This window comes from Myotis nattereri (assembly GCF_964212035.1).
Source record: "Myotis nattereri genome assembly, chromosome: 6".
Taxonomy (NCBI): Eukaryota; Metazoa; Chordata; class Mammalia; order Chiroptera; family Vespertilionidae; genus Myotis; species Myotis nattereri.
This window is the reverse complement of record NC_138081.1, coordinates 5,916,453-5,935,057: the sequence shown is the minus strand read 5'-3', so window position 1 is coordinate 5,935,057 and position 18,605 is coordinate 5,916,453. Positions and strand designations below refer to the sequence as shown.

General features: G+C 52.0%; 1 protein-coding gene across 2 annotated transcripts; it reads left to right on the top strand.

The window, feature by feature from the left end:
• Positions 1-14,906: 14,906 nt before the first annotated feature.
• On the top strand, positions 14,907-18,284 carry LOC308520891 (HLA class II histocompatibility antigen, DM alpha chain). Of its 2 annotated transcripts, XM_081093589.1 has the most exons (5): positions 14,907-15,078; positions 16,049-16,330; positions 17,060-17,338; positions 17,546-17,674; positions 17,962-18,284. In XM_081093589.1, exons 1-5 carry the CDS (start codon positions 14,985-14,987, stop codon positions 17,964-17,966), a joined length of 789 nt encoding a protein of 262 aa, XP_080949715.1. In that variant the 5' UTR covers positions 14,907-14,984; the 3' UTR covers positions 17,967-18,284. The 2 variants fall into 2 exon arrangements, with proteins under 2 accessions (XP_080949715.1, XP_080949714.1); XM_081093588.1 differs by having other exon boundaries at positions 14,971-15,078; positions 17,060-17,674; positions 17,962-18,263.
• Positions 18,285-18,605: the final 321 nt, after the last annotated feature.

Below are 18,605 nucleotides of genomic sequence, written 5' to 3'. Positions count from 1 at the left end.
CGGGCGCGCCACTTCCTGAGTCGGGGGGAGGGAGCGGGCCCGGGAGCAGCCTCGGTCCCACGCGGACGGCCCACTTCAACCCTCACCCCGCGCACCGGGTCACACCCCAGTCCTCAACCCACTGGGCAACCCCAACACCCCCCACAGACACCCCCGCCCAAAGGAAACCTCACCGGGCTCCGGACTCTGTACCCCCAGGGGACGAAGGGAATGGGGGAGGGGGGCACAGTCCCCAGCCCCTTCGCCCTCCAATGGGCATGGAGGCATGAGGTTGGCCATTCCCCTCCCCCACCCGAGGTGCCCTCCTGCTCGCCCCCCTCCACCTCCATTGGTTGTGAAATATCTGAAGGGCAAACCCACCCTCAGGATTACACTCTGAACCCCAAGAACCTCCCCCCCGGACTCCCCACCGCTGGTGAAGCACTAAACGACTGGCAACATCCCCGCTCAAGGGCCCTACTTACCTGGGTCCTGGGACCTTCCAGGGGGGATCCAGTGTCCCCTCGGCTTGGTGTGGGGGAAGATGTAATCCGGGGTGTCACCCCCCACCCCGGAAACTGAAGCTGTGTGGGGGAGGGGGCGTAGCCCCCCGCCCCTCCCCTCTCAGCGAGTGTGGGGGTGGGGAAAGCATCGGGCCGCGCGGACACGTCAGCAACGCCCGGATTGGCTGGCGCGCGTCACGTGCCCGCCGCCCCCTCCTTCCCTCCTGGGGGCCGGTTTCCGAAGGTTCCGGGGGTCGCACAGGGGCCGAGGGGAGCGCCGGGCCCAGGCCCGCTTCCAGGGTCCCCGCGCGCCCTAACGCCGCTGCGTCTCTAGGCCCCGGCCTCCTAGGCCCTGGCGCCGACCCGCTCCCCCCCACGCCTCTCCTCACGGGTTCAGCATGGCTGCCGCGGCCGGGAACGTGGCACTGCGCCGGCGCAAGGGTGCGCCCGGGCGGGGGAGGGGTAGGGCCCGCGGCGGCGGGAGCGGCAGAGCGCAGGCGCCCGCGGCGGCGCGGCGGGGCGCGCGGTGGGTGGGGCGCGAGCGGGAGCGGGCGGCGCGGCCTGTCGCCTCCCCCGCTCCTCTCCCCTCCCCCTCCCTGCCCTGCGCCCGGCGCTGCTCGGCCTGCCCTGCCCCGCGCCCCGCGCCCGGCGCTGCTCGGCCTGCCCTGCCCCGCGCCCCGCGGGCTGGAGGTGCTGCTCGGCCTGCCCTGCCCCGCGCCCCGCGGAAATGCGCGCCCCGGAAGCCAGTGGAGGAGAGCGGGGCCTGCCTGGGTGCGGGGTGTGAGGATGGGAGGATGGGCGGCCCCCCCGGGCTTGGACCGCGGGACAAGGACTCGGTCACCCGTGGTGCCCGCCGCGGGGGCATGAGAAGCCGCTGCGCTGTGGGCGTTTTGTTTCCACCTTTGACTTACGCAGTTTTGCAGCCTCTCGCTTGCCCTGAACCTAACTAAACTTTTAAAAATATATATATTTATTGATTTTTACAGCGAGGAAGGGAGAGGCACAGAGAGTTAGAGACATGGATCAGCTGCCTCCCGCACCCCCCCCCCCCCCCCCCCGCCACTGGGGATGTGCCCGCAACCGAGGTACGTGCCCTTGACAACCGGGGACCCTTCAGGCCGAGGCTCTGTCCACTGAGCAAACCGGCCAGGGCCTAACTAGACTTCTTAGTGGAGACCTGCTAGTCCTGCCCGCCCCCCAGGACTTACGGGCCTTCTGGTCACTTTTTCACTCACCTCGTGCCCGACCACTGAAATTAAAACGGATAGTTCCTATCCTTAAGGCTTTGCCCTCTACTCTTGAGTCCATCCCATAAAAAGCTAATCTAGGACGTTACAGTGTTTGAGCTGCCCCCTGAAGCAGACCTTTTACTCGTTAACAGACAACAGTTTCTTCCTTGACCCGCAGAGTATAGGTAAATGCTCGCTCTGGAGTCCATAACCCCGCCCTCCCCATCAATAGCAACAGAGGGCCACCCGAGAGCTCGCAGCTTTCCCTCCCGTCCGCACACATGACTGTTCCACTGTCCTGGAAGTCCTCTCTTCTGCTTAAGAAAATACCTTTTCTTTTGACCTGGTTGACCTTATCTATTACTCTGAAGCTAACCTATTTTCTACAAATTGGCATTTTTAACATCTCCATTCTACAAGTTTCCCAGCCCCCCCCCCCCAAGAAAAGAAAATAACCTTATCACTATTGTACCCCTTTAGACTCTTACCTTATCTCCCCTGCACAGTCAAGACCTGAAATCACCTATTTTCCTCTCTGCCCTCTCTTCCACTAGGGAAACTCCTGGCAGAGGGCACCAAGGCCCTCCTAATTGGCAAAGGCAGGAGGCACTTTTCAGTTCTTACCTTGAGTGACCTCTCTGAAGCATTTGACACTTGATCGTGCTTCCTTCCTGAAAGTCTCACCCTTGATTTCTGTGGCCGGTCTTGCTGGTGTCTCTCCCTGCTTGTCCAGCGGTTCCTCTCCGTCTCCTCATGAACTCTCCTTTATTCCTACCTGTTGATGTTTGCCAGGATGTTGCTTCAGGTTGCTTCTAGTTCTGTTCATCTTCTCTAGTAATTTCATTCAGTGACGACAAGCTCAAATCTGTACCTTTTGTTCAGACTGCTCTCCTGAGCTTAACTTGCTACTAAGTATTACCGCTTGGATAACCCCCAACCGTTTCAACTTGGTCAGAATTGATGTGACCTGTACGCCTGGGAGACCTGCTCCCGTGTTATCCTGGCTGATGGCCGCTGTTCTGTCACAAAGCCTGGAATCTGACAGTGCGTTCTTGGTTTCTTTTACTCACAACTTTCTACCCACTATACTTACCACTTTGCCTCCAAAATATCTATTGAATCACACTGTCCTTTTCCTATCACCTGAGCTACATCCTAACTGGTTTTTCTTGTCACTAAAGCTGCACTGTTCAGTACAGCAGCCACTAGCTACATGTGGCTATTTAAGTTAACATTAAATACAATTTTAAATGTAGTGACTCAGTTGCACTGGCCACATATCAAGGTCTCATTAGGTGGCTAATGGCTGACCTGCTGGACAGCACCGATTATAGAACATTTTCGTCATTGCAGAAAGCCCTGTTGACAATGCTGCTCTAGATTTTTCTCTCTGCCTCTGCACTGTGATGAGTGAGGTTTCCAAAGTACAACTCTGGCCATGCATTACTGCTTAAACCAGTGGTCCTCAACCTTCTGGCCCTTTATATACAGTTCCTCATGTTGTGACCCAACTATAAAATTATTTTTGTTGCTACTTCATAACTGTAATGTTGCTACTGTTAGGAATCGTGATGTAAAAATCTGATATGCAGGATGGTCTTAGGCGAGCTCTGTGAAAGGGTCGTTCGACCGCCAAAGGGGTCGCGACCCACAGGTTGAGAACCGCTGGCTTAAACCCTATGTTAATTCCTCATTGCATGGGGGATAAAATCCAAATTTTTGCACTTGACAGAAAGGTCTGCCTTCCTCTTCAACCTGTGTCTAACCACTTCCTCTTGTGCCCCGTACTTCAGCCATAATGAACTACTATTCCCTAGACACACCATTGTTTTATGCCTTTGTATTTTACACATACTGCAGTCTAACACGTAATAGGCCTTTCTCCAAACCATTCGAGTCCCCAAAGCATCTGAAAAGCCTATTCTTGCCTCCCAAATTCACTGACTGCGCATTCCTTGGTGTCCTTGTGATTGCGCCTTTCACAGTGAATGGCATTTGCGTGATTACGGGTTCCTCTCCCTTAGTAGACTTTGATCTTGAGAATAGGGCCATGTTGTAGTCTTCCCCCCCCCCCCACCCCACCCCGGTATAAAACCCCAGCTCCTGGCGTAGTACCTGCCTAGTATGAGGTGCTCACAAAGAGAGCAAATGTTGAAAGAAATTGATGCTTAAGTAAGTATAGGACTTAGGTAAGAATGTAATGTATGTGTTTATGGGGTACCATACATAGTATTGGGGAAATAATCATAGTAAGACACAATCATTGCCGCCAAATACACATTCCGGGCGTACAGATCCCATGGGGGTGGTGTGAGGAAAGACAAAGCATTACGGCATCGGTCATTTTTACACAGCAGGGCAGTCCAGCCTGGCCAGAAGAGAATATAAGCTACAAGCAGTAAGGCAGTAGGAGGGACGCCTGGAAGGTAAATTTATTTGAGGTGATGTTGTGAAGGATTTCTAGTGCTGTTAAGTTTGGACTCAGTGGGGAGCCACTGGAAGTTTTTGAGCAATGACTTGATCAGGGTTATGTGGTAGGATAGGAACTCTATATTTCTAGTAGCCAGCACTATACCTGTTAATAAACACAAAATGAAGAGGGTAAAGGCGGGATAAGTGGTGATGGAAAAAGACTTGACTTTGGATGGTGAACACACAATACAATACACAGATGGTGTATTATAGAATTGTACTTTTTTTGACCAATGTCACTGCAATAAATTCAATAAAATATTAAAACCCACAAGATGAAATTATCAGGTTGGAATGAGATGAGACTGGTGATAGCTAACATTTATTGAGTACTTGACATGTATCAGGCCCTGTTAAAAGTCCTTTATATGTATTAACTCAATCATTATAACCCTACTAGAGGCTCAGTGCACAAAATTTGTGCATGGGTAGGGTCCCTAGTGGCTGCCAGCTGCTGGCCAGGGCCTCCCTTCCCTGGCTGCTGATCAATCAAACTCCCGGTAGGTCTAACTACCAAGGGGACACTTTGCATATTTATATATATATATATATAGTCAGAGATGAAAGATAGTAAAATGTATATGAAAATCTTACTCCTGTCAGAGTCTGGGGCATGCTGCGGGACCCAGAGTCAAGTCTCCACCCACCCTCATGCACCTCGAAATCATGTGAGAACCAGACCCAGCCAGCCCGATCCCCATTGGGTGAGATCCAGACTTGGCCGGCCCTAGCCCTGTTAAGCCCTGCCGGGTGGGGAGGCGGGGGGGCCGCAGCCTCAAGTCCCCCATCAAGCCCCACCAGGTTGGGGGTGCAGCCTCAGGGCCCCTGTCAAACCTTGCCTGGTGGGGGGCACAGCCTCAGGTCCCCCGTCAAGCCCTGCTGGGTTGGGGGTGCAGCCTCAGATCCCCTGGCCCGGTGCTGGGTGGGGCGCGTGGCCTGAGGTCCCCCGTCAAGCCCTGCCAGGCGGCGGGGTTCAGCCTGAGGTCCCCCGTCAAACCCCACCAGGCGGGGGGGCGCAGCCTCAGGTCCAGCGCCACGCAGTCTCAGGTCCCTGCTGATTGCTCGTTAGGGCTCGTTATAGGAACCCTGCCTCCACTGTGGGTGTAGCCATCTTGTGATGGAGTGAGGGTCAATTTGCATATTACCTCTTAATTATATAGGATAATGTAGATACTGTTGTCATCACCCTCATTTTTCACATGAAGCAACTGAAACGAGAGATGTTCAATAATTTGCCCATAGTCACACTTTTAGTAAGCGACCAAGCTGGGGTTTGAACCCAGGCGGTCTGATGCTGGATGGTGTGTACTCTGGTTGCTAAGCATAGCAGGAAGTTTAAGATCCAGGATTGAGGTTGGAGAAAAACATTAGGAGAGGTAGATTTGGGAGTCATCCTTGGGGCAGTGTTTGATTTATAAGGTAGGTGAGATTTATAAGGGAGGAAGTAGGAAACTGAATTTAGTTGTGGTCAAGGATTGGGCTTTGGGTTCCCTCCCTAGGGAGCAAGAATAGGGAATGGAACCAACAGAAGAGCATCCAAAAGGAAGGAAAAGCAGAACAAGGGAATATGAGTAGGATGTCCTCCATTGAGAACGTCATGTTTGTCAAATGAGTTTTTTTAAAATATATTTTTATTGATTTCAGAGAGAATGGGAGAGGGAGAGAGAGAGAGAAACATCAATGATGAGAGAGAATCATTGATTGGCTGCCTCCTGCATGCCCCTAACTAGGGATCGAGCCTGAAACCCAGGCATGTGCCTTTGACCAGATTTGAACCCCAGACCCTTCATTCCGCAGGCCAATGCTCTATCCACTGAGTGAAACCAGCCAGGGGTCAAATGAGTTTTTAAGATTATTTGTGCTGTGGACCTCTTTGGCCGTTTGGTGGCACCTTTGGACTGTGTCCAACAAATAATATTTGTAAATGCATAAATATACAATTATCAAGATCTTTTTAAAATGTGTGGTAGTCTAGTAATATATGTATGTTTTATAAGATTTCTTAAAATTTATTTTAAAGGGAGGGAGAGAAACATGGATGTGAGAAACATCGACCAGAGATCAAACCCACAACTTGGGTATGTGCCCTGACTGGAATCGAACCCATGACCCTTCGGTGCATGAGATGACACTCCAACTGAGCTACACTGATCAGGGAAATATGTGTTTTCTTAATATCACACATATGTTTCTTAACTCATACATTAAATAAAATGACTTATTGGCAGGTCTAACAACTCCCATAATTGTAAAGTAGAGATATTTTGAGATGTCTGTATATGTGGTTATGAAAATATTAATTGATGATGATTTCTGTTGATGACAACATTAACATACTGCTATTACTACAAAGATTCATTTTCTACACTCATAAAACTAAATTTTAGTTAGATGTTACTGAAAATAAGGTGACTTATTTATTCCATCCAGGTTCATGGACCCCTGGATTTTATGACATGTGGGCTGCAGGCTAAGCACCCCTGTTCTGATTGTTGAGGAAGTGAGACCCCACAGGATGTGGCAGAATAAAGAAAGGGAAACAACCACTAGTTGGTATGGGGCTCACAACTGATATTGGAGAGCAGTTTCCGTCATCCGGGGATAGAACTCAAGAGTATGGAGGACCCAGGCCAAGTAAGTCAGACTGAATGTAGTACAGAGGAAGGGCTATTTAAGTTTTTTGATTGGGGAAGTGAGAGCTACCTTTGTAGGAAGATTTACATGGGTTGGCTTTGGAGAGACTGGAGGTGGGTCAGCCACCTTAGCACATTCACGCATGAGATGAAGAGGATAAAGTAGTTGCAGCATCAGAACTAACTCTGTGGTCCACAAGGTCCCCCTGCCTCTGGCTCATCTGCTGTCGCTGACTGTGCTCCAGCCACATGGGCCCTCCTCACTTCCTAGAAGGAGCCAGCCCCTTTCCTGCCTTAAGGCCTTACACATGCTGTTTCCTCCATTGGTGCACTCTTCCCACCCTGCCTAACTCTTATCTTCAGATCCCATCTCAATATCAGGTGGTCCCCAACTCCAGTTAGTCTCTCTTAGGGAATCAGAGTTATTTTTCTTCATAGTATCTTTTCCAATTTGCTTTTATAGATTTATTTACTTAATGTCCCTTTATATTACAACTAGAGGCCCGGTGCACGAAATTCATGCATGGGTAGGGTCCCTAGGCCTGGCCGGCAATCAGGGCTGATCTGTGGGGCAACTGGTGGGGCAATCGGGGCCCCCACTTGCACCCGCCTTGGCCTGGCACTGCCCGCTCACTTGCTCCACCATCCCACCGCAGTCCTGCTCTTGTTGGGGCCCATAGGGGCCGGCAGCTTCTCCGCTGCCATCCATTGCCAGTGTTGGGTCACCGATGCCCACCATGTTCCGTGCTGCCCTCTGGTGGTCAGCGCACAACTAACTTCCAGTCGGTCGAACTCCCGCCTGTGGGGACAATTTGCATATTAGCCTTTTATTATATAGGATTAGATGGTAGGTGTTTGGTGTTCAGCAAAGTTCCAGGTGTATAGAGGGTGGTCAATAAATATTTGCTAAATAAAGTTTGAAGGCTTCCAGGCTCAGCTTCAACACCTTCAGTAACTAACTAGCAGCCCATTTGAATTTATTTTAAAAAAATGTTTTTATTGATTTTAGAGAGCAAGAGAAACATTGATGTGAGAGGGAAGCATTGATTGGCTGCCTCCCACATACACACCTACCGGGGATCAAGCCTGAAACCTGGGCATGTGCCCTGGCTGGGAATCGAACTCAGGACCCTTCAGTGCACAGGATGGCACAAAACCACTGAGCCACACCAGCCAGGGCACTAGCAGCCTATTTACTCGTCCAATGGGCAGTCGCTTGGTGGGTCTTCTTGGTAGATGCCAAGAAGGTAAAAAAGAATATGACATGAGCCCTTAAGGATCTTGCAGTGGGGGTCAGGTGACTGTGAAGCAGACAGGAATAGGAGAGAAGAATAAAAACGACGGCAGTGGCAGGCACAGGGTGCTGGGAAGCACACTGAAGACGCTGTGCACTAATCTCTGTTCAGTGCCCTGAAGGCTTCCCGAGGGAGGTGAGGTTTCGTCCCATAGGAATATAGAGGTAGGTTAAGTAGGGTCCAGATCAAAAGAATGATGTGACTGAATATGCATAATAAAAACAACCCTTTAGCAGCACTGGAAGATAACAATGAGACTGGGGACAGAGAAACAATTATAAGAAAGTTGCCATAATCCAAGGAAGAAACCAATGATGGCCTGAGCCAGTGGGAATGGAAAGAAAAGGAAGGGCAGGTTTAAGAGCTATGGAGAGGTGGTAGGACTTGGCAAACAATGAGATGAGAAGGTTTGAGGAAAATGAGGTTGGCTCACATTTGTAGCTCAGATAATTGGCTGGATAGTTAAGCTATGAAGGTCTTGAATATGAGTGGGAACACGTTGGGAAGGAAAGGTGATGAGTTTGGTTTTGTAAATTTTGAGATGGAGGTGCATTCAGAGTAGTAATTGTTCAACTTAATTTGTCTATTAGAATTCATCATTGAACCATCAAGAGGGGTTTATGAGACAATATAAAATAGAAAACTCACAAATTTTTAAAAAATATATTTTATTGATTTTTCACAAAGAAGGGAGAGGGATAGAGAGTTAGAAACATCGATGAGAGAGAAACATCGATCAGCTGCCTCCTGCACACCTCCTATTGGGGATGTACCTGCAACCAAGGTACATGCCCTTAGCCGGAATTGAACCTGGGACCTTTCAGTCCACAGGCCGATGCTCTATCCACTGAGCCAAACCGGTTAGGGCTCACCAATTTTTAAAGAAATGAAAGCACAGTTTAAAAACCATAAGACACTGCTTTTCATTTAAAACATCTTTTAGAAATTTTTTAGATAATTGGGGGGAAAACACATTACGTTAAATGAAGTTAGGTGATTGTTTTTGGTGAGAGTATTATAGTTATCGTAAAGAAAATTTATCATCTATTATAGATTCCCTTAGAAATATTTCCTCGTGGACTATAATGACAGAATTTCTGTAAAATACAGGGGGAAAAGTGTGTGGAACAGGAGAACAAATGAAACATGAATGGAAGACTCAGAATGTTGAAAATTGTTGAAACTTATGAGAGTACATAGGAGTTTATTAGATTCTTCTCTTGTGTATGTTTGAACTTTTTTCTAGTAGAATTTTAAAAAAGCATTTTAGTTATAGATCCAAAGGAAATCTGTTATAGAAGACGTCTCCCCCAGCAGCTCCTGAGCAATGCTGCCTGAGCCTAATGCAGCTTCCACCCCGCTTGTGCTTAGGTGACCTCGTGCAACTGGGATGCTGTACGTTCAAGAGAGCGGTGTTGGGGTGCTTGTTTGGTTCGTGATGATTTCTCCCTGCTTTGGAAATAGCTCTGCTGCATAGAGGTGCTGTGCCTGGCCACAGCTGATTGATGTGGAGGTACCGGCTTAATACAAGCTGGGCTAGTCGGGTTGTCTCGCCCAGCACTGTGAACCGTGAAAGCTAGAGGCTGGAGGTCCTTGAAGGTGAGGCATATTAATGGCAACTTACCCCTGCTGCTGGGGCCCAGGGCTCCCCTCCCTGGGGCTAGCTTATTCCACTCTTGATTTCATAAGCTCACTCAGTGTCCTTCTAATAAATTGCCATTTAAAAATTTAAGTTAGGCCCTAGCCCAGCCGTGGGCAAACTACGGCCCGCGGGCCGGATCCAGCCCGTTTGAAATGAATAAAACTAAAAAAAAAAAAGACCGTACCCTTTTATGTAATGATGTTTACTTTGAATTTATATTAGTTCACACAAACACTCCATCCATGCCTTTGTTCCGGCCCTCCGGTCCAGTTTAAGAACCCATTGTGGCCCTTGAGTCAAAACGTTTGCCCACCCCTGCCCTAGCCAGTTTGGTTCAGTGGACAGAGGGTCGGCCTGCAGACTACAGCCGATCAATGATTCTCATCATTGATGTTTCTATCTCTCCCTCTCCTTTTCTCTCTAAAAAAAAATCAATAAATATAAAATTAAAAAATATATAAAATGTACAGTTCACTGATTAAAAAAAAAAATTAAATTAGGTGTGACTCAGTGGTTGAGCATCAACCTATGAACCAGGAGGTCATGGTACGATTCTGGTCAGTGCACATGCCTGAGTTGTGGGCTCAATCCCCAGTGTGGGGCGTGCAGGAGGCAGCCAATCAATGATTCTTTCTCATTGATGTTTCTATCTCTCCCTTCCTCTCTGAAATCAATAAAAATATATTTTAAAAAATTTAAGTTAGCCAGAATTGGTTTCTATCGCTTATAACCAAAAAAGCCTTATTAAATGCAATAAATTATTGCATAATTATTATGCAAATGTGTTTGATGTCGAAATACATTTTAAAATAAAAAATACACTTAAAAATTTCTTGAGGCCCTAACTGGTTTGGCTCAGTGGATAGAGCATCGGCCTGTGGACTGAAGGGTCCCAGGTTCGATTCCGGTTAAGGGCATGTACCTTGGTTGCGAGCACATCCCCAGTAGGAGGTGTGCAGGAGGCAGCTGATGTTTCTCTCTCATCAATGTTTCTAGCTCTCTATCCCTCTCGCTTCCTCTCTGTAAAAAATCAATAAAATATATTTTAAAAAAATAAAGAAAAATTTCTTGAGGGAGACTTTTGTGCAGAATACAGTCTGAGAACTGCTGTCATCGACATCCAAATGGAGCCACACAGGCAGCTGGGGACAAGGGGTGTGAATCAGAGCAGAGCTGATCAAAGGGGTAGGTTGGACAATGTCAGCCAGTCGGTGGTAAGGGGTGTGGGAGTAAACGCCATCCCGGACACGGACAGTGTCAGAGAGCCGGTTGAGGACACGCCTCCTGGGACACCAACACTTAAAGGGTAGCTGAAAGGAAGGAGTGCTCGAAGGAGACAGAGGACGCCAGAGAATGGGAGGAGCCGCCAGGAGAGAGCGCCATCTGGATGTCAAAAGGGTAGGCAGGAGGCCTGGCCAACAGTGTCAAATGTTGCTGAGACTGGGAAGAGTCCATGTGATTTAGCAACACAAAAATACTCGTGATAATTCCATTGTGGAGGGTTAAGGATTAAATGGCAAGTATGAGAGGGGAGAGATGGTTCAGAAGATTTGCCAGGGAAAACAGGATGGGAGAGCTGGGTGTCAAAGCCGCGGCTGGTTCTGGTGGCACGCGGGCGTCCTCAGGCATTCATATCTGAAGGCCAGGGTGGACAGGGTCTGGGAGGCCCGACTGCCACTTTGCTCCTCTCCTGCCCCGGTTATCACTTCCCCAAACGTAGAGACCGTCTTTGAGATCGTCTGTTCTGGAGGTTGTTAGAAGGCCCTGATGGGAAGAGGGAGTACATAGAGGGAAGGGTAGTTATAAGTGTTTGAACTTTTTGTCATTTATACCAAGAGAGGGAGGAGTTAGCCAAACCTCACTCTTGTCCTGGTGATGGGGGTTATGGTTCTCACACGGGTCTTGCCCTTCTCTAGCCTTTGCCTCATTCCTCCCACCCAGATGAGCCGCAGTGTCTGCTGTATGCATCCCTCTCCTGGTGCCACCCCCCACCCACCCCCTTGAAACACACAGACCTTCCAAACCATCTGTTGTAACTGGGACATAAAGTGTCATTAACCAGTTCTCATCCCCAAGGGCCAATGGGGGTCTTCTTTGGAGCGTGAGTTTATTTTGGGTCTCCCTCCCGGTTCTGGCCACATGCATACAACAGTGTTTAGCAAACTGTGGTCTGTGAGCAAATCCCTCCCATTGTCTGTTTTTATATGGCAGAACCGTTTTAACATTCTTAAATGGTTGGAAAAAAACCCGTTATATTTCATGATCATGGAAGTTATATGACATTTAAATTCCAGTGTCTTTAAGTAAAAAGAAGGTTAAGAACAAAACCCCAGGGACACCGATATGTGAAAAATAGCGAAAGAAAGTAGTCCAGGAAGAAGTCGGAGAGGCCCAAGAAGCAGGAGGAGGAGGGAGCGGGCATGGCCTTGCTCTTTCGTGCTGCCTGGGGCTGTGTGGAGCCTGGCTAGTCACGGGACCGAGATGGAGTGCACCAACCACAAAGCCGAAAGCATTTGCTATTTGGTCCTTTAAGCAGAAGTTTGCCGACACCCTGGTGCTGCCATACGTCTCCCCCTCCGGCCTGGCACCTCACAGCCTTCCTGCTTTCCTAGGGGCCTGAACCTTCACCACAGCCACTAACGTGGGTTAGTCCGCAAAAGGCGGGGCATTGGGAAACGCTCTGTGTTCCGAGTGTACCACAGGGGTTTCCAAACGCTGCTCCGGCCCTGGCACGCTGCCTCCCCCCACACACCCACGCCCATCTCGGAATATCCCGGAGGCCATGGCTTTTTTTTTTGTTTTGGGCTCTTATTGCTGTCATTTGCTTTTCTAAAGGGAATATGGATTTTGAAAGTCTCAGAAACATAGATGGGCCGTATTCACATAGATTACTTTCTAAGATTACTTAATTGCCACATGAGTTCTTTCTGCCTGCGTCTTCCCCCACCCCTTCTGTCTTTCCCTTTTCTTCTCTAGCAAACTTGCAGCTATACGCTGACAGCTTCTGCCTCGCCTCCCACTTCTCAGCCCACCACCATCTGGAGCGCTCCCACCACACGGTGAAATTGCTCTCCATAAATCCATCAACCATCTCACACTCTCCAAATCGAAGCACAGTTTCCAGTCCCTCTGAGAGGCACTTGACGATGCTGGCTGGCCTTGCCCTTCTTCAGGGGACGCCTCTGTTTCTCTTCACGGGAGCCTTCCTTGTTCTCATTCCCTGGAGAATGCCGCCAGATTCTCACAAGCTAGTGCATTTCAGTGCCCTGGTTACCAGGCAGTGTCGGCGCCTGGCGCGCCCCCTGCAGGTGCTCTGGGCGGCTGGGCCGGCCGAGGAGTCTGCAAGGCGTGTGCTTCCAGCCTCCTGGCCAGTTGGCTCCCGTGGGAGACAGCCCCGCAGGCAGGAGAAACCGGAAGCTTCCCGCTTTGTCTCTAACAGACGCAGTAGCAGGTAGGCACAGCAGGTAGTTACAGCAGCAGCAAGAACAGGCGAGTCTGGGCAGAGGAAGTACCTTCTCGGTGAGCCAGCCTTGCTGGGGATGACAGTGTTCCAGTAGATCCAGAGCCGACTATGACAGTATGTCCCCCGGGCAACAGAGGTGCAGACACGGTTCCAGCTCAGGCCACAGCGGCTTCTGACGTCCGGGTATTCCTCCTGTGTGCACCCCAGCCACTCTCTGTTTCCCTTTTGCACTTCTTGCCTTTGCAACGGATTCTCGATAGTAAACCCAGCCTGGAAAAGCTAGCGTGGCTATGTGCTCCTGACTGGATCCGGATCCCGACTGGCGTGAGGCTTGGGGTTGGAGCTGGTGCAGACCGTGTCCCCTCCCCGCGCGTCTGCACAGTTCACTGGGTGATCTCGTCCACCACCTCTGCTTCAACACTTACGCCTCTCAAATGAAGGTCCTTCAGCCCAAAGCGGACATCCACACCCACAAACCTCACACCTCCTGCGTCGCCCTCCCACGGGCATCTCAAAGTCAACACGTGCAAACCTGAATTCATTCTCCTCTTTATCAAACCTGCGTTTATGGCGTTTTTTTTCTACCTCAGATCTGTCCATCGTGGCTCACCCGCCACCCAGTCAGAAAGCCGGGTGTTACCCCTGACTCCAGCTCCCCTTCCCACAGCTAACACTAGCCAAGCCCTTTAGATTCTACTTCTTAATTATCTCAGTATTCGATCCCCCCACCTCCTCCCCTCGTGACTTAACTCAGGATCTTAGCATTTGTCGCCTGGGCCGTTGCTATGTCGCTGCAAGAGGGCAGTGTGTGGGCCACTTTTTATTTGATCTCATACTACAGACTCGTGATCAGCAGTTTTGCCTCAATTCTCTCTAAGCTCCAGTCCAGTGTTTGAAATATTGGAACAGTTCTTTTTGAAGGTTGAAATGGTTGTGCACGTGTCAGTTTTAATATCTCCATCGTCTGCCAAGTAAAAGCCGGGCTTTCCCTGTGGCCTGTTCTGGCCTGCGTTCCCAGCTCCACCTGAGCACTCCCCAGCCTCCCAGGACCGGACAGGGAGGCGCGAGCAGTGTCCACACACCCGCTCCAGCTGCACGGAGGCGTCACAGGAAGGGGCTCTGGGGCTCTGACTTTACGCACTTGCCCATCCCTTGACCTGGAACGCTCTTCTCTTCACTCACGTCCTGTTGTCAAACTGTTTTTTCTTCAAGACCCTTAGAAGCCGTCCTGTTCCTTCACCGTCATACAATGACTGCTTCCAAAACCACTCGGCACGTTTTAATTAAACTTAATTACAATGTTGTGTATTTATTCGTTGACCCTCTCCCCCCACTAGTCTATAAGTTCTTTGAAAGCAGGAATTTGCCTTTGTATTTTCTGGCTCCAGAACGCACTGGAGCTAATGATGGGAGGGAACGCGGAGCGCCAGGGGTTTGCTGCGGGACGAGGAGCTTCGCCGCGGGCGCTGGCTGGGGCGAGACCCCTGGCTGAGGCTGAGCAGGCACCGGAGGGGCCCCCACCAGGAGGCAGACGTCCCTGCTCCCCTACCCAGCCCAGTGACACACCCTGCTCTGGCCTGGGAAAGCCCTCTTCAGGAGGTTGCTGGCCCCAGGCCTCTCTCCCCAGCGACTGGTGATGTTGGAGCGTTCCCTCCTGTGATTGGTTAGCCAAAGGGGCAGGGACACTATTGGAAGTGAGCTGGCGGAACAGGGTCTGGGAGGGAGTTGGGCGGCTGGGGGCAGCTCCTGCCCGCGGTGTGGGTGAAGGATGGATCCTGTGCGGGGCCCTCGACCTGGACCTGCGCTGCTGCAGCTGCTGCACCTCCTGTGGCTGCTGCCCCACTCCCGGGCCACCCCTCCAGGTATGACAGCACCTCCCCTTGGCGCCAGTGCCCACCCAGAGCCCTGGAGGAGAGCCCGCGCTTTGTAAATGGTGGGAAGTACTGCCGGGTAGTGGAGACTAGCAGAATCGGGACAGAGCTACTGTGGATGGATGGCAAGCTGTCAGGGGAACTTTACACATTTCATGGAAGAGCTTCTTGAAGCAGAGATTATTATATCCATTTTGCAGATGAAGAAAGTGAGACTCGGAGTTCGAGTAACTCCTGTAAGTTCATACACTGGGAGGTGGTAGCGCTGGGATTCGAGCAAAGCAAATGTTATTTCCACGGCTCCACGCAGGAGCCACCAACTCGGGCATCAACTCACCCTGCAATTCTTGAAAAGTCTTCCTTGATTTCCCTCCCTGGAAAGGATGGGGCAGGGTGGGAGAATAATCTGGAAGCTCCCTCTTACTCTGAATGCCTATTATTCTTGGGATTGGGGATTGGGTAGGTATCCTGCTCACTGGCGGGATTTCTGCCAGAAGTTTCAAAGACGAGGGCTTATTTCTTGCAGCTCCGGAGTCACTTCCCCAGTCCTGTCGTTGCCAGGGCTGGATGGTGGAGCGAGGGGAAGCCGTTTTCGGGGGCCAGTGAGGTGGCTGCAAAGAAGCCTGGAGACTGTTTATCAGTTCAGCACGTGTGGGGGGAGGAGGGAGCAGTGTCACCTACAGCCTGGGGAGGGCGTGGCCGTTCCTTCACCCTCCCTTCCAAGCCCGCCCCCCCCCCCCATTCACTAGGGTGGCCCAGGAATTAGACAAAGGTCTCCCAGGGCGCGAGCCGGGTTTCGGCCGCCAGCAGCGACACTTTAGATGCAGACTTCAGACGCTGGCCTTTTTATGGCAGAGGTAGTTTGGAGAGATCCCAGTGGGCGGGAGAGCCCAGATAACAGACACTAGAGGGGCTCCCCCCTCCAGGGCTGCAGACCTGACCCGCCCTGTCTCCTCCGCAGCAGCCGCAGGGTGGCGGGCTGGCCTGCAGAACCACACGTTCCAGCACACGGTGTACTGTCAGGACTGGAGCCCGGGCGTGGGGTTCTCCGAGGTCTACGACGAGGACCAGCTCTTCTCCTTCGACTTTTCCCAGAACACCCGCGTGCCTCGCCTGCCTGAGTTTGCTGACTGGGCACAGAAGTCTGGAGATGCCTCCACCATTTTCTTTGACAAAGCATTCTGCCAAGCCATGGTCCAGGAAGTAGGCCCGCAGCTGGAAGGGCAAATCCCGGTGTCTAGAGGTCAGGGTTTTGGGGTTGTGGGGTGGGAGCTGCATTCGGAACCTCATTAATCTGTACACCAGCCCCCCACCTCTGGGGCTCCGGTTCTGCCCGGTCCTTGGGTTTTCTCCCAGCCACGGGCTGCGCCTGTCTCTGTGGGGGTCCAAAGACAGGGGCCTAGATTGGCGCGTCCCCAGGGTGAGTTAGACTTGAAGTCGGCAGAAGCAGGCCCTGGTCGTGGTCGGCAAACTGCAGCTCGCGGGCCACATGCGGCTCTTTGGCCCCTTGAGTGTGGCTCTTCCTAAGCCTTAGGAGCACCCTGATTAAGTTAATAACAATGTACCCACCTATATAGTTTAAGTTTAAAAAATTTGGCTCTCAAAAGAAATTTCAATCGTTGTTGACTAATGAGTTTGCCGACCATTGGAGATGTGGGCGCTGGGGCTGTGCTCAGCAGGATAGACGGGGACCTGCCGCTGTTCTGTGAGAAGCAGCTGGAGATCAGAGGGCACGCAGGGGCCTGGACAGGAAGAGCTGCAGGAAGCCAGGGGGCGGCCGCAGCGGCCCGGGCCTGGCTCTGCCTCTAGGTCCAGCTCTGCTTCTTGCCTAGAAGACCTCAGAGCCCAGCGCCCCCTACCTCCCCCCAAAGCCCGCCGCATGGAGGTCTCTGCCCTCCCCTCTGTATGCCACGCCCCCTCCAAACACTGGCTCCCTAAAGCGTCCCTTCTGTCTGTCCACCTGTCCCTCCAGGGTTCCCCGTGGTCGAGGTGTTCACGCTGAAGCCCCTGGAGTTCGGCAAGCCCAACACGCTGGTCTGCTTTGTCAGCAACCTCTTCCCGCCCACGCTGACGGTGGCCTGGCAGCGCCACCTGGCCCCCGTGGAGGGCGCTGGGCCCACTTTCGTCTCCGCCCTCGATGGACTCAGCTTCCAGGCCTTTTCTTACTTAAACTTCACCCCGGCACCCTCGGACCTTTTCTCCTGCATTGTCACTCATGAGATTGACGGCTACACAGCGGTTGCCTACTGGGGTGAGACCCTCCTCCCTGGAGCCGGGCTCACTGGGGGCAAAAGGGGACAGGCCCACGGAGCCTCCTTCTCCACTTGGACCTTGTTTAGTCCAGTCTCAGTCTTTCACGCCTCAGTTTCTCCCTTGTCAGCCCAGACACCCACATCATTCCCAGGGTGGGGGCTCCCTGGCCAGGTCTCAGGGCCCGCCTGCTCCCCTTTGTCTCCAGTGCCCCACAACCCGCTGCCCTCCGATCTGCTGGAGAATGTGCTGTGCGGCGTGGCCTTCGGCCTGGGTGTGCTGGGCATCCTCGTTGGCTTGGTCCTCATCATCCACTTCCGGAAGCCTTGCTCAGGCGGTACGTTGGGGGCCGGAGGGCTGGCGGCCCTGCCCGGGTTCTCCTGGGCCTGGGGAGGACTGAGAGTGGCCCTCGGGCCCTCGGGTGGCGGGGCTGTATCAGCTCCATGGGCATCGCCTGCTTGGGGTCCCGGTTACACACAGGGTGGGGGGTCGCAGGGATGGCTTTCAGTGGCTGAGGAGTGATGGGAGCTGCAGGAAGGGTGCGGACATGAGGGGCAAGGAGAGATCAACTGTTTGGGGAGGAGGGGGTCCCTCTGATGGCTTTCCCCGTCCTTCTCTCCTCAGACTGACTTCCTGATCCGAGTCTGATGCCAGCACCTGGGCCATCCCAGCAGGGGCTGCTCCCGTTCCTCACAGCCTGCCCAGCATCGCTCCTCCTCAGAGCAGAAGGCTCTGGGCCTCCCCTGGGCCTTCTATGCACATGTGTGTTCGTGTATCTGTGCACGTGCGTGTGCATGTGTGTTCATGTGTGTGCAGGTTTCTCAGCTGGGGCTGTGCTACCCCGGCCTGCATCCCAGGGAACCCAGTGGCCTTTCTATCGTGACCACTATCCTTCCCACTTCAAGGCAATAAATCTCATTACTTTTTGTTGGTGTGGCTCCTTTTTTAACTCATGGTGTTTGTTTCTGGATATCTTAACTTGAGTGAGTTGTCATGTCAAATTCAACGTGCCTTAACCTGAACCTTGGGGGGTGGGGGTGGGGGAATGGGAACCCCCTGGCTCCTAGCTGCCTCCGTCCCGGTCTCAGCACCACGTGATGCTTCCATCCCCGCCAGCGCCTGCGACTGTGAGGCGTGAATGCAGAGCTGCTTCCTGGTCCCGGGCGCACACAGTGCTGGGGTTTTTGCTGTGGGCATTTTTGCACTTCACTGCCTTGAGAAGTGTAGGTTCCCTTCCACCTTCGCCATCACCCGGAAACGGGTGCAGG

What these genes read in the sequence shown, in the direction of transcription:
- LOC308520891 (XM_081093588.1), top strand. Translation starts at nt 14,985, where the DNA reads ATGGATCCTGTGCGGGGCCCTCGACCTGGACCTGCGCTGCTGCAGCTG. An exon ending in CTCCCGGGCCACCCCTCCAG is followed by an intron (nt 15,079 to 16,048) that starts GTATGACAGCAC and finishes TCTCCTCCGCAG; the next exon opens with CAGCCGCAGGGTGGCGGGCT. An exon ending in GCAAATCCCGGTGTCTAGAG is followed by an intron (nt 16,331 to 17,059) that starts GTCAGGGTTTTG and finishes CTGTCCCTCCAG; the next exon opens with GGTTCCCCGTGGTCGAGGTG.